General features: G+C 50.2%; 6 protein-coding genes across 6 annotated transcripts; 5 read left to right on the top strand and 1 right to left on the bottom strand.

The window, feature by feature from the left end:
• Window positions 1–352: 352 nt before the first annotated feature.
• On the top strand, window positions 353–2,751 carry dppIV (prolyl dipeptidyl peptidase DppIV; the record flags this gene model as incomplete). Its single annotated transcript, XM_001821080.3, has 2 exons — window positions 353–358; window positions 442–2,751. The coding sequence occupies 2 exons, from the start codon at window positions 353–355 to the stop codon at window positions 2,749–2,751; spliced, it is 2,316 nt and encodes a 771-aa protein (XP_001821132.1).
• Window positions 2,752–3,412: 661 nt separating this feature from the next.
• On the bottom strand, window positions 3,413–4,421 carry AO090023000601 (uncharacterized protein; the record flags this gene model as incomplete). The annotated part of the gene is given in 5 exon segments (XM_023235677.1): window positions 3,413–3,697; window positions 3,750–3,840; window positions 3,939–3,990; window positions 4,003–4,133; window positions 4,246–4,421. 5 exon segments carry the CDS (start codon window positions 4,419–4,421, stop codon window positions 3,413–3,415), a joined length of 735 nt encoding a protein of 244 aa, XP_023090677.1.
• A 143-nt stretch (window positions 4,422–4,564) lies between these two features.
• Window positions 4,565–5,518, top strand: AO090023000600 (uncharacterized protein; the record flags this gene model as incomplete). The annotated part of the gene is made up of 1 exon (XM_003189697.2): window positions 4,565–5,518. The coding sequence occupies one exon, from the start codon at window positions 4,565–4,567 to the stop codon at window positions 5,516–5,518; it is 954 nt and encodes a 317-aa protein (XP_003189745.2).
• A 3,395-nt stretch (window positions 5,519–8,913) lies between these two features.
• Window positions 8,914–9,384, top strand: AO090023000599 (ATP synthase subunit C family protein; the record flags this gene model as incomplete). The annotated part of the gene is made up of 1 exon (XM_001821077.3): window positions 8,914–9,384. One exon carries the CDS (start codon window positions 8,914–8,916, stop codon window positions 9,382–9,384), a length of 471 nt encoding a protein of 156 aa, XP_001821129.1.
• A 1,059-nt stretch (window positions 9,385–10,443) lies between these two features.
• On the top strand, window positions 10,444–10,862 carry AO090023000597 (uncharacterized protein; the record flags this gene model as incomplete). Its single annotated transcript, XM_023235676.1, has 2 exons — window positions 10,444–10,680; window positions 10,776–10,862. 2 exons carry the CDS (start codon window positions 10,444–10,446, stop codon window positions 10,860–10,862), a joined length of 324 nt encoding a protein of 107 aa, XP_023090676.1.
• A 320-nt stretch (window positions 10,863–11,182) lies between these two features.
• Window positions 11,183–11,623, top strand: AO090023000596 (uncharacterized protein; the record flags this gene model as incomplete). Its single annotated transcript, XM_023235675.1, has 1 exon — window positions 11,183–11,623. One exon carries the CDS (start codon window positions 11,183–11,185, stop codon window positions 11,621–11,623), a length of 441 nt encoding a protein of 146 aa, XP_023090675.1.
• Window positions 11,624–14,482: the final 2,859 nt, after the last annotated feature.

The raw sequence follows: 14,482 nt of genomic DNA, 5'->3' as shown, positions 1-14,482 counted from the left end.
CACGGGATAACCCCCCAATAGCATCATCTGCAGGTTTGATGTTGCAATGGTCAAGTTTTGTCTTAAATTATGTACGAGTCTTGGGTTACACCGCTAGAAGCTTTGCCACCAATGAAGCTGTAGCTTGTCCAACGGCTATCAGCGGTTTTTTTTATGAGAATCTTGGCAGGATAGGAAAAGTTGGTGGTGGTGAAGGAGCTAATGCAGGAGGTGGAGTGACTGATAAGACGCGATTTCTGCGGGGAAAAAGAAAAAGGACCAATTTATGGGACTATTTATTTAAACGGGAAGTCTTCAATTCCGCTTCGCCAGCCATCCCTTGATTCGAGCTGAACTCGGGGTTTTTTCCACCATGAAGGTACGTCAATTCCACTGATTAAACATTATTTGTTACATACACTCCATCATTGAGTCAATTATAATTAACACCTCATAATTCAGTACTCCAAGCTTCTGCTGCTCCTGGTCAGTGTGGTCCAGGCCCTGGATGTGCCTCGGAAACCACACGCGCCCACCGGAGAAGGCAGTAAGCGTCTCACCTTCAATGAGACCGTAGTCAAGCAAGCAATTACGCCGACCTCTCGCTCGGTGCAATGGCTCTCGGGCGCAGAGGATGGATCCTACGTGTACGCGGCGGAAGACGGCAGTCTCACCATCGAGAACATCGTCACCAACGAGTCACGCACGCTCATCCCTGCGGACAAGATTCCGACAGGGAAGGAAGCGTTCAATTACTGGATCCATCCCGACTTGTCGTCGGTGCTGTGGGCGTCCAACCACACCAAGCAGTATCGGCATTCGTTCTTTGCCGATTATTACGTCCAGGATGTGGAGTCACTCAAGTCCGTGCCCCTGATGCCCGATCAGGAAGGTGATATTCAATATGCCCAATGGAGCCCCGTGGGCAATACCATCGCTTTTGTTCGCGAGAATGACCTTTATGTCTGGGATAATGGTACCGTTACTCGCATTACTGATGATGGTGGCCCCGACATGTTCCACGGCGTGCCGGACTGGATCTATGAAGAGGAGATCCTCGGCGATCGCTACGCGTTGTGGTTCTCGCCAGATGGTGAATATCTGGCTTACTTGAGCTTCAATGAGACTGGGGTTCCGACCTACACCGTTCAGTATTATATGGATAACCAAGAGATCGCTCCGGCGTATCCATGGGAGCTGAAGATAAGGTATCCCAAGGTGTCGCAGACGAATCCGACCGTGACGTTGAGTCTGCTTAACATCGCTAGCAAGGAGGTGAAGCAGGCGCCGATCGACGCGTTCGAGTCAACTGACTTGATCATTGGCGAGGTTGCTTGGCTCACTGATACTCACACCACCGTTGCTGCTAAGGCGTTCAACCGTGTCCAGGACCAGCAAAAGGTCGTCGCGGTCGATACTGCCTCGAACAAGGCTACTGTCATCAGCGACCGAGATGGGACCGATGGATGGCTCGATAACCTTCTTTCAATGAAGTATATTGGCCCTATCAAGCCGTCCGACAAGGATGCCTACTACATCGACATCTCTGACCATTCGGGATGGGCGCATCTGTATCTCTTCCCCGTTTCGGGCGGCGAACCTATCCCACTAACCAAAGGCGACTGGGAGGTCACGTCTATTCTGAGTATTGATCAGGAACGCCAGTTGGTGTACTACCTGTCGACTCAACACCACAGCACCGAGCGCCATCTCTACTCCGTCTCCTATTCCACGTTTGCGGTCACCCCGCTCGTCGACGACACCGTTGCCGCGTACTGGTCTGCTTCCTTCTCCGCGAACTCGGGCTACTACATCCTCACATACGGAGGCCCAGACGTACCCTACCAGGAACTCTACACGACCAACAGTACCAAACCACTCCGCACAATCACCGACAACGCCAAAGTACTCGAGCAAATCAAGGACTATGCATTGCCCAACATCACCTACTTCGAGCTTCCCCTCCCCTCCGGAGAAACCCTCAATGTGATGCAGCGCTTACCCCCCGGGTTCTCCCCGGATAAGAAGTACCCCATACTTTTCACCCCATACGGCGGCCCAGGCGCCCAAGAAGTGACCAAGAGATGGCAAGCCCTGAATTTCAAGGCCTATGTCGCCTCCGACAGCGAACTCGAGTACGTAACCTGGACTGTCGACAACCGCGGCACAGGTTTCAAAGGACGCAAGTTCCGCTCCGCCGTCACGCGCCAACTCGGCCTCCTCGAAGCAGAAGACCAGATCTACGCCGCGCAACAGGCGGCCAACATCCCCTGGATCGATGCAGACCACATCGGCATCTGGGGCTGGAGTTTCGGAGGCTACTTGACCAGCAAGGTCCTGGAGAAGGACAGCGGTGCTTTCACATTAGGAGTCATCACCGCCCCTGTTTCTGACTGGCGTTTCTACGACTCAATGTACACGGAGCGCTACATGAAGACCCTCTCGACCAATGAGGAGGGCTACGAGACCAGCGCCGTCCGCAAGACTGACGGGTTCAAGAACGTCGAGGGCGGATTCTTGATCCAGCACGGAACGGGCGACGATAACGTCCATTTCCAGAACTCGGCTGCGCTGGTGGATCTCCTGATGGGCGATGGCGTCTCTCCTGAGAAGCTCCATTCGCAATGGTTCACAGACTCAGACCACGGAATCAGCTACCATGGTGGCGGCGTGTTCCTGTACAAGCAACTGGCCCGGAAGCTCTACCAGGAGAAGAACCGACAGACGCAGGTGCTGATGCACCAGTGGACTAAGAAGGACTTGGAGGAGTAGAAGCGGCACATCATTCATTCATTTTAAAGCGACTGGCTACACATAGCATACATAGCAATTGATACTTCGTATTTTACCCTCCCCACAGCCACGACCATCACCCATTGGCGCAAAACTCTCCCCGCACCATAAACTAGCGCGACGAGGCTGAAAATCTGCCAGAAATCTACTTAAAGCTCGTGTTGGCCCAGTCCCTCACAACCCAAACCATCCCAAGTAAACAAAACCAAAAAAAAATCCCATAGAAAATGGCCGACATCCCCACCTCAACAGTCCAAATCACAACCCTCCCCACCAAATCCGTAACAATCACCCCGCAACGAGCGACCATCGTTCGCGAGATACACACCTCCATCCAGGTATGCACATACCACCTCACCTGACCATCCAACCCTACTTACAGTCAACGTAAACTAACAAAATTAAAAAAATAAAAAGACAGGCCAACACGAACTAATAATCACCGGCCTCGACCCAAGAGTAGACACCGACTCCATTTTACTCGAAGGAACAGGAACGGCCACAATAACCGATATCCAAACCTCGATAGTCCCCCGACAGGAAAAATTCGAGGATATCTATCCCGCCGAATCAGACTCCGACGACTCCCCAGAGCCCGATTCCGACTCCGACCTTGACCACGATGACCCCGAGTTACAAGCTATCTCCGCATCCATAGCCGAAGTCGAAGCGCGACTTGCGCGAGCGGAAAATGAACAGACGATGGCGGTTTCCATCCGGGAGTTTCTGGATGGGTATGCCAAGAAGATGGATCTGGAGCATGTGGACGCGGAGATGCTAGATGGGTTCTTGGGGCTTTATACCCGGCAGCGGGTGGAGGGGTTTCAGCGGCATCATCAGGCTGGGGTGGAGTATGGGAAGGGGGAGAGGGAGCTTGCGCGGTTGGTGAAGAGGAAGGGGAAGATTGAGGGTCGGTTGAAGAGGGCTAGGGAGGTGGTGAAGAAGAAGGAGCGGAGGGAGAGGGAGAAGAGAGCCACCGAGCGTGCGAGGAAGACTGAACAGCGGAAGATGAAGAGGGAGGAGAGACTCAAGTTCTGGACGACGCGGGTTGGGCAGGTGGTTGTGCATCTGGATAGTCAGGCCGGGACTAGCCGGCGCAGTTCCATCGTTGAACGGGTTGAACGGTTGTCGGTTGGTGAGATTTCATCGGAGCCGGTGGATGTCACGTTGCGTCTGAGCTATGTTGTGCCCGGGGTGAGCTGGAGTTCGCGGTATGAGCTGCGGATTAACACGCCTTCGTCGTCGGCGAGGATGGCTTATCGGGCTGAGTTTCGGAACTCCAGCTCGGAGACGTGGACGGATGCGCGCGTGACGCTGTCGACGTCGCAGGCTTCGTTTTCCGGGCTGGAGAAGCGCATTCCCTCGTTGCATCCTTGGCATATTAAGTTGTTGGATGCGATTCGGGAGAATCAGGAGCATCCTTCTTGGGAGAAGATTCTGAGGGGTGGGTATGCCAATCGGCCGGTAAGTGACTGATCCCTATATATGAGTTTGTTGGGATAAGTTAATGATTGGGGAGATGCAGGCTGTGCAAACGAGTAGTCTATTTTCAGGTCGTCCGTCTGGGTCCTGTCTCTTTGGAAAGCCTGCGGTGCAACCTCAGCAGAGTCCTGGATTTGGTGGATTCGGGCTACCGAACAAACCAGCATCTTCAGGGGGTCTTTTCGGATCTGCGCCGGCCCAGAATCAGAACCCGTCTGGGTCTGCCTTTGGTGGAGCGCAACCATCTACGAGTGCTTTTGGGTCAGCGTCAAATCAGAACCAACCTAGCTCGTCCGGCCTTTTCGGGGGAATGGCTCAAACTCCAGTTGCAGCAACTCAAGCGAGCAATACAGGGGAAGCACCAGGCCAGGCCCAACAGGCGTCGTCTGGAGGACTCTTCAGATCTGGGGTATCCTTATTTGGAAAAGCTTCAGCACAGCCAGCTCAGAACCCTCCCTCCCAGGAGCCAAGTCCCTCTGACTACCCACACGATGACGAGGACGAGCAAGATAGTGAAGACGAGCACGACAACGACATCGACACCATAGCCTCAGCATCACTCGAACACCAAGAGTCAGTCAAGCAAGACTACGGCCTCACAACGACCTACGATCTCCCCGGCCAACGGACACTCATCCCCTCAAGCAACAACAGACGCCATGTCCTAGCCGATCTGGACCTCAAGTCAGTCACACTATCCCACATCATTGTCCCGAAACACAGCGCAGAAGCATTTTACCGCGCACGAGTCAAGAACACCTCATCTTTGAGGATTACGCGCGGCAAAGTGGGCTTAACGGTTGATGGAACGTTCCTGGGCACTGCCACGATCCCTAACTGTGCGCCGGGCGATTTCTTCCACGTCTCTTTGGGCGTTGATCCCTCGATCCTGGTCACCTATGGTAAGCCAACCGTGCGACGGTTGAATACAGGGTTCTTCACCGGACATGTTGGGGCTGTGTTCCGGCGCACGTGTTGGATCAAGAATACCAAGGGCGTGGCTGTGGATATTACTGTATTGGATCAGGTGCCGGTGAGCGAGGATAAGGAGCTGCAGGTAGAGATCCTGGAGCCGAAGGGCTTGCGTGAGAAGGGTAATGAAGTGAAGCTGGATTTGGAAACAAGCCATGGAAGCGGAAAGGCCATTATGGAGAAGAAGGGAGAGATCAAATGGGTGATACACTTGGAGCCGGGGAAGGATGTGCGGGTGGTATTGGAGTATGGGACAAAGGCGCCGAGAGGGAGCGAGGTGGACACTGCATGAGTCTTGACTACGGTGTTGGAATTTATATCCTTTGATTATATCCTTATGTCGATGTACTGAGTACTCCAGAAGACCATTGCGCAATCACACTACATTTGACTTGATATTATCAACGCAACGCAATCAATACATCCATCACCAAGCAAGAACCCCCAAACCCCATTAGAAACAGCATCCATCTCCAAGCTACACCGGTAAATCACGAATGTAGTCTAAATCAGAAATGGTAATGCTTATTAACTATCCCGAAATCAGTAAGCAGCGATCATACCATCCTCCCAACAGCCCTTGTGCAAAGTAGAAAGCATCCGCAAAAACCAATTCCCACTGGATGCGGCTGTGGTTTTACACTTAGAGGGTCTGTTCCAGGTTAATATCTCTGAGCAAGATGGCGGAGTTTATGAGCGGGTTAGAGGAATTGGGATAGAGGTCATGAGATAGGGAGTGTGTAGCTAAAGTGGGGTGCAGAATAGGGAGTTGGGGGTAAGAACGACGTCTCTGGAGGATTGTTGAGGGGAATCGTGAAGTTTAGGGCTGTAATGATATATGGCTTGTTCGTGATGGGCGGTGTTTTGGTTGAATGGGAAGTTGACACGCGTTAGTATAAAACGAAACATTCATTCCAGAGTAAAGTGGATAGTCCCAAGTGCACATATAACATGCTGAATCGGTGATACAGTATATTTTCGGTATACAAACCATTTATCAAGCACTTCGACACTTCATCCAGAATACTTCATGTTCATCGAAGTTGTTGTGGACATCAAGCGCGTCGGATCCCGATCAGGCCTAGTGTAGCGGATGGAACGGGAATAGTGGGTAATCGAAACGGGTAATTTAAGTAGCGCCAAAGATAGCATCGCAAAAGTGGAAACTTACTCCGGGGTAAAAGCTTGCCCTTTCATCCTGAAGGACCCAGTTCTGTTCATTTGTTGATAATTGTATAGATTTGATCAAGAATATGCAGTTGATAGTTACAAGTCATGCTCAATTGAGGAGTAGTGAGTTTAATGTTGTATGATAAAGCCATGTATTGTACATGGGTTTGCCCTCACCAGGGTTCAAGATATATATTCCACCTCCAGAGCTACTGACATAATATCTACGATCACCACGAGGAGCTATTATCGCTTCAATTGTACCCCATACGACGGTATATTACTATAGACTGCACTTTCCTCGGAATCACTACTTTGAATATCCTCATATTCTCTGTCTACCTCTGGATATGAAAGTAAATGTGTTTCACTCGACGATGAGCTGTGTAACCGAGGCAAACAAACACGACATGATGATGCCTCAGGCAGCGACAACGGCAACTGCGGTTGTCACGGGAATTGCTGGCCCTCATCACGACCTCGAAAGATTCCTTTATACACAATACAATACACCACAAAAGAAAGCCTTGGATAACCAGCTCTCTGTCAGAAACTCTTGCTGACCATCAAACAATTAAATCCACGTCAGAGTACCCTACAGCTACGTCCTATGTGTCATGTGTCATGTCAAGGCAATCTCAACCGGAAGCTGAGCGCGACCGAAAATCGGAGGAAACGCGGGAAATTTCGGCGAGTCACAAGAACGTCCCTGCAAACGTTAAGCGCAAGCTTAAGTTCGACCAAGATTCGACTGCAGGCTTCGAACCTGTTCATCTGCTGCGATCCCTGCTACATCCGGCATGCCAGATAGATTAATTCAGGGTTACGTAATGGTGCAGGGAGGCTGAGATCGTCAAAGGACATGGTTTTTTTGGCCGCCTACTCAGTAGCTATGGAAGACAAGGGATGGAATCCAGGGTTTCTGGGAGAAGTATTTATAGGGGATTGAGGACAGATCAATTGTCGAGATAGGGTAAAAGAGAAAATCAAAAATATAATAATAATAGCAAGGGAGATGCAGTTATTGAGACCTGTCGGTTTTCCGGTTTGATTTTCTTCTTTTATTAATTTTTTTCTTTTTTTTTCTGGTTTTCCATTCTTGGCTTTTTCATTACAGGGGGAGGTTTTGTTTTATTTTATTATTTTTATTAGTGCTGACGAGCACAATAATCTCGGGTCATCCACCGACGGGGCATTTTCGTCCAAGTCGGGTTCTCCTAAGAAAGGATTTCTCTGATGTATCCAAACCTATATAACCTGGGACACTTCCCTCGGAAGGGAATGCGACGGCCTCAGTCCTCCAGGAGCAGAATGGGGGTTGGGAAAGTGCGTGGTTGCAAAACATTCCTGTCTTGTTGCCCTGAACCGACCAAGCGTGGCGGGTTCTCCTAAAACGGGAGAATGGATCCCAATAGGAGAGTCGGTGAGCTCATCTTATCCTCAGAGATCCGGACTAGTGTTTCCCTAGTTCGGGAAGTTCAGTTTGTTGCTCTCCGTGGAAAAAAGAAGCTGCCAGTGACCTGCTTTTTATAACCACTCTGCTATACCCGACAATTGACAGCAATGGCAGACGCAATTCCTTCTACCCGAAGTCATTGGCTCTGTCTTCCTCGGGTCAACCATCAGCGTCACCAAAAATCCTGCTTATTTTTCTGATTATTTTTTGTCTGGGAAACTCCGGTTGTGGTGGAGCCGCATGCCCGATTCGGCCCGGTTGATTCGAGTCCGAGAAAAAGACCAGAAATTAGCTTGCCGGTTGCAGGTTCACATTGGTTGATTGAGGTGCGCCATGTGGATCCGAACCGGTCCATCGGACCCATCCGTGAATGCAGGGATCCACTGCAGGTGAAAATTCTCTTTGGTTTGACCGCGCCCTTTTTTTTTTTTTTTTTGTTGGCCTCCCCTGGTGAAGCATACCGTAGCCTTTTTTTTTTTTTTTCTTTCTTGTAGCCGGGCAACTGTTACTTGGGGGATGGGATAGGACACACCGTAGGGTATTTGTATTCGGTAGGATAGCACGGAAGGGCAAAAATTGGGGCCACCTAAGGAATTGCCATGGCAATTGGCGTAGATACCAATGGGTCCGAATGGAGCTTCAAGTGGATGCCAGTTTCGCAAAATCACAACGGAGACTCGTCGACAGCACATCCAGCTCCATCCACGGACCTGCGCGGCCACCCAGCAGTAGGATTCATTGGCTGTACCACAGGAATCCTCCCTTGGCCCCCTCCCGAACGAACCCGATCAGTCAGAGGCATCCCTGGGCAACAAAGGATGTGCGTGGAAAGATAGGGATATACACGCAGTAGGGCTTTTTCCCAACAGCGCACTAAGACCGACGGGGGGCCGGGTGTGTGGGAAAACGAGCGAAAATTTAGCGGGAGAGTATTTATGTCCCGGAAAGCCTCTGTTGTCAACTTCTCCAGCTTTTTTCCCTCCTAAAAAGTTCTGTCTACCTCCCATTCTTTTCCACCTTCTCCTCTCACCAGAGAAAATCATACCAAATCCACCATCACAATGGCCTCCTCTCGTATCTTTGCCTCTCGCCTGGCCTCCCAGATGGCCGCAACCACCAAGGTTGCCCGCCCGGCCGCTCGCTTCGCTGCCCCCAAGCGTACCTTCACCACCCAGCGCAAGACCGCTATCCCCATGACCCCCTTCCAGACCGTCAAGCGCCAGCAGCCTTCCATGATCCAGGCCAACGCTCGCCAGGTCTTCGCCAACGTCCAGGCCCGCCGCCAGTACTCCTCTGAGATCGCCGACGCCATGGTCCAGGTCTCCCAGAACATGGGTATGGGTTCCGCCGCCATTGGTCTCGGTGGTGCCGGTATCGGTATCGGTCTCGTCTTCGGTGCCCTCCTCCTCGGTGTCTCCCGCAACCCTGCCCTCCGTGGCCAGCTCTTCTCCTACGCCATTCTGGGTTTCGCCTTCGTCGAGGCCATTGGTCTGTTCGACCTGATGGTTGCTATGATGTGCAAGTACGTTTAAACGGATCGTTGAAACAACAACACCAATTATCCGAAAGGGCAATATGAGGCAAATGCAATTTCCTTGAATTTCTCAAACTGGTCAAATTGAATGGAAAGGTCTTCGATCGGATTCTCGCCGTTCAGTTAGGAGGTAATCTTGTGGTGGTCTTTTTATATATCATGTACTACTTTCCCGGCATCATCTATCATCCCAATACACTGTACATATAGAGTTTAAAATGGCCACTAAAACTCCCAACTTTCGAGCCACTTTTAATTTCGACCTTGTATATTAATATCGCGCTGTCTTGCTCTCTCTCTGTTTTCTGGCTACGAGATACGTGTACTCTTGTTTACCCCGGACTTTTTGTCGTCGTGGACGTGTGTCAAACCGACGCGGCAATTGGGACCCCGATTTGGTTCCCCTTCCCACAAGCAGCAATCGGTCCCGTGGCTTTTTTCTACAAACAAGCTATCTGAGCTACAAGCTACAAGCTACAAATCCGGAGAAAGCTTTGCTGGTGAGCTTCTCCAGCCGTAGAGATCAGTGAGGTACACCGCTCGCAAGATGCCATTTCCCGGTGGATAACGGGAAAAGAAGCTTCCCCGGCCACGTTGGCCATAACTGGCGGTGGCAGGGACAATTGCCCTTGACCCGTTGGGGTCCCATCAGACATTTATCAGTCGAAAGAATGTGAGACCACCAAGGCAGGAGAGGACAAAGAAGCCAAAAAGAACTCAGAAAAGGGTAGAATTAGAATAATTATGAAACGCAGCCTCCGCCAGGGCGTAGCCAAAACCCAGCCAGACCTGACTGACCTCACTGAAACATCAGCCTCAGAGATTGCACAAAAGGGTTGAACAACTTGGTTGTGCCGTTGTGGATCTCGATCCGGATCGTGAACGTCACCGCTCACCAAAGATGAGGCGGACCGCTGACCAAAGGTCCAAGTGTCGATAAAGAAATTTCTTTTTGGTCCAAGAGTCATAATAAAGTCACACGAAAAGCCACCTGCAGCACACCATTGCATTCACTTATGCATGAAGAAAAATTTTTCCCTTCGTGTTACACCCAACAATGGTTGGCCCTGACAGCTCAGACCATGTCCGTGATAGCTCCAAGATCCTCGGTAGAAGCGCAGGAGCTAATGACGGACTAGAGCTGCGCCAAGGGCCATGGTCCTTGTCCCATGATACATACCCATTGACGCAGGTCCACTCGTCGCTTCTCTTCGATCCCTGTGATGATCGCTTTCCTTTCTTCGAGGTTTGTATCTTGGAAAGAGATATGTGCGGTAAGGGGTTTCCTGGACTGGTGAATCACAATGGCATCTAGAACGTCAATTAGTGTTTATTCTAATTTTCTTATCTTTTATCCCCTTGGATGTCGTGTCCTTTTGGGCTCTTCAGTTGCCCGACCACGTGACCGATATCGGGCCAGGAAGTCCTCATGTGACGCTGTCGGAGTTCCTGCGACGACCAAGTCCGCCGTGGTAACCCTACTTCCATTTCTCCGTCGAGGAAGGACACCAAGAAACAATCCATTGTAGACGATGGCGGAACAATTGCGAAGCGCCATATTCGCCCTCGAAAAAGACATCTCACCACTCCTTGTAGCAATGTCAAACTCCCTCGACAGCCTACACAATCGGCATCCACGAAAATAAAGCGGGATATAATTCTTCCCTGCACGATAATCCTCGGCATCGCACACCTCCCCATCCAGTAGACTATCTAGACATCTATAACCCCCCAAACGCCAGAACAGTACGGAGTAAAAGCGCACAAACCCAACCTCCAGATCCATCCTGACCAAAATGACAACAACAACAACAGCCACCACCACCACTACGCACCCTCCAACGCCCCCCAAAACAAGCACAAGCTTCACAGCCCACCTAATCGCCTCCTTCACATCTCCCATTTCCTCTCTCCCCACGCCAGCACCAGAACCCCTCTACAAGCCCGCTGACGTGCCCCGGATCAAGAATGCAAAGAGATTGACGGGCACGCGCACGAAGCAGCTTATCCGCGCTGCGGATCGGGGGCATGATGATCCGCCGCCGCCGCCGGGTCTGGGCGAGTGCTGTGGCAGTTCGTGTGATCCGTGCGTGAATGATCTGTGGAGAGAGGAATTGGCGTGTTGGAGGGAGCGTTGGGGGGAGGGTGCTGTGGAGAAGAAGGAAGGTGATCGGAAGGATGGGGAGGGTGGGATTCGGGGGAAAGGGGGGTGTATGCCTGGGAGTTTTGATTGGTGATTTGCTTTTTCCTTTCTTTCTTCTTTACTTGTATGAATAGATGGGTCTTTATGAGGTATGACTTCTTGGATTTGTTTGGTGCGTGGGTTAGATGCTGTTAGTGGAGTATGTGCTGATGTTGCTTTAGTCTTTAGATTTTTATGAATGTTTTGCTGGTTTTATGCTTAACGATAGCATGTGTATATGTGGTCTCATATATTGATGAATCTAAGCGCAATGCGCACATACATTTCAGCCCAATCTATGAGCTATGGTGATCAAGTTTTCGCCAGTTTGAAGCGTAACATACCATGGCCTAGCCAAAAGCCCAATGATCTAGTTCAATGAAGCTTTGCTGCCTTCAGTGAACCCTTCACCCATCCGACTGCCCTATCTCATGATTGGACCTGCAACCAATCCCCAAATCCAATGGAAACTTCGACAGGAAAGTACCGGATAAATACACCTTCTTGAAGTGAACGGCATGGCCCGGCCTTCTTTGCCCAAATGCAATTTGAACAAGCACCCCCAAAGAAGCCCAGGGTGCGGTTATCAGGTGACAGGATGGGAGTCACCACACACATCTGGAAGGCACTGCCATTGGCGCAGACTGAGCAACGATTCTTATCTTCCAACTCATTACCGCACTTCTGGAAGAGCATCGCCACAGCCTGATAGTGGATGACAGGCTTGACTTTCTGCTTAGCCCAAGCATCCGTCGCCCATGCAACCTCGCGAGCAGGATTGAGGACGTCGGACGAAAGCACAAGTCTTATTAGACAAGGCTATGCCAGAGAGCCGGTCGCGAGCTTCAACGACATGACGGGCGACGTGTTCGCGGCAGGCTGAATACTTGCGATGAATGGACTATTGCCTTTAGGACGATTGGACGAACGGCTGCCGGTCTGGAAAGATGCTATTGAGTAGGAAAAGCTAAAAGTGGCTAGACAGAAGCTTTGATATATATATTGAAGACCGGCCCCGGCGAAAGACCCAGTCAGCCATGAAAGTCCTTGTCCGTCAGGTGGGGTCAGGATATCGATTGATTCTCTGCCTTCTAAGGCTTCCGCCAATACCTGGTGTTTTTCGTGGGCGATATTGGCACTCTCAGATTACCTGTAGTCCTAGGGATCTTGTGTGGGCCTCTGGGCATAGGAAATAACAATTTGTTGCTTCATCCCTAACATCTGGGGACTGGTCGATGCTTACGGCGGTTTTAATGCTCAGCATTTTCAGTATTAGCACCGTGAATCCTGTGGCCCATTTTGTTTGCACCGGTTTGAGGACTGATCTGTCGTCTTCGATGACCTGCTCTTCCCGCCAATTCTTATTCAGGAGATATTCAGGCTCTAAGCAAGTTATCCATTGTTGACTTTTTCCCACTCCTGCTACCTTGGTAACCTCCAAATCTTCGTTACCTTCTATGATTCACTGAATATCAGTGCGTATGTATTTGTTCCATGAAAAGGCTGAGCTGGCATCGCGCGTATAAGGTGGACTACATGCTGTAAGGTTGAGAAAAAGAAACAAGATTTCCTTCTGTCATCAACTTGTAGTGTCTATCCAAGAATGGCGTATGATTATTTGGCAACAGTGGATAGAACGAATTAATTAGGACATGCTACCAATTGTTGGAAGCGGTATGGTTCAAGTGGTGGAAAGTAGTTGGTCCCTTCAGTTAATGGCTGAGCGAGATTCTCGGACTAAGTTTCGTGGTAACAACTTCCTGGCCCAGAGGGAGTCACAGGGCGTATAGGGAGACTTCGAGTCAAGCGAGGGAGAGTCTCATTCGACCTCACATGGGCCACGAATTTTCTAGAAACATTGTCCACAGCTGCACAGGGAGTGTAGGACCCGAAAGGAAGTAATATAGTAAAATACAAATATGCGATTGTGTACAGTATAGTATTGCCATACCATAACCTGCTAAAAGCTCTAGATTTGCCTGATGGATGTCGACGGTCACTGCTATTTGTTTATCAAGACTAGCAGCATTTTTATTCAGTACCCGAACGAACTGCTACTGTCTCTGCCCAAACCCGGGGATATTTATCGGCTCTTTTAGATCCAGAGGGCATGGCGACTATCTGGTCCTCATCTTTCATCCAACATCTCAATGTCACCTTGTTGACGGAAAGCTTTCGAGCCGCTACTTCCATCGTAATTGGATACCACCTCCTTGAGGGACTTAAACCCATGGTCCTTTTCTGCCAACACCTCCATCTTCCCCTCTTAGCTTAGGGAATGGTGTGTTCTTCGGGTTTCTCTGGCATTTTATCGCGATCGTCCTTGGTTAGGAAGCTCAGTGTGTCGGTGAGCCTTGGTTTTTCCGATAGACGCCTTCAATATCTTTCTCAATGGGCTTAATAGCTCGCATGGGTAGAGAAATAAACAGAAAACACTATTTTTTTTATAGCCTCCAGGGCAATGCTCCCCCGTTATGTGCGAACACAGGCAGAAAACATCATTCCATGCAATACCGAGCAATCGAGAGCCTTGTTGAAATATCTCTTAAAAACAGGCCCTTTGCTTTTAACCGACCAACGGCTTTTGGCGGTTGGGTTGAAAACTGCCCAATGCTTTATCTGTTTGAGGATTTACTCGGACCAATGTTCGCTCTTACACGAAGTTCTTTAGTAAAAGCTATGTTACCCTGTACAGGCGCGGACATGACGTTCAGACCCCAATCAGGGCCAAAGGGCGAGTTGTTCGTATTAGGCCATTCTCGAGCGAATCTCGACAGTACCGTGAGAGCCGGAACAGTGGTCTTTTCCGTCATTCAGTTTGTTTGCCAGCTGGCACAAATAACGGAAAATATTAGTCGAAGCATTGTCAAAGACTTTGTTGTCGATGTTTAAACTAGTCGCTATGCAGCTTTTG

This window comes from Aspergillus oryzae, chromosome 3 (genome assembly GCF_000184455.2).
Source record: "Aspergillus oryzae RIB40 DNA, chromosome 3".
Lineage (NCBI taxonomy): Eukaryota > Fungi > Ascomycota > Eurotiomycetes > Eurotiales > Aspergillaceae > Aspergillus > Aspergillus oryzae.
This window is presented reverse-complemented; position numbering and strand designations above follow the sequence as displayed.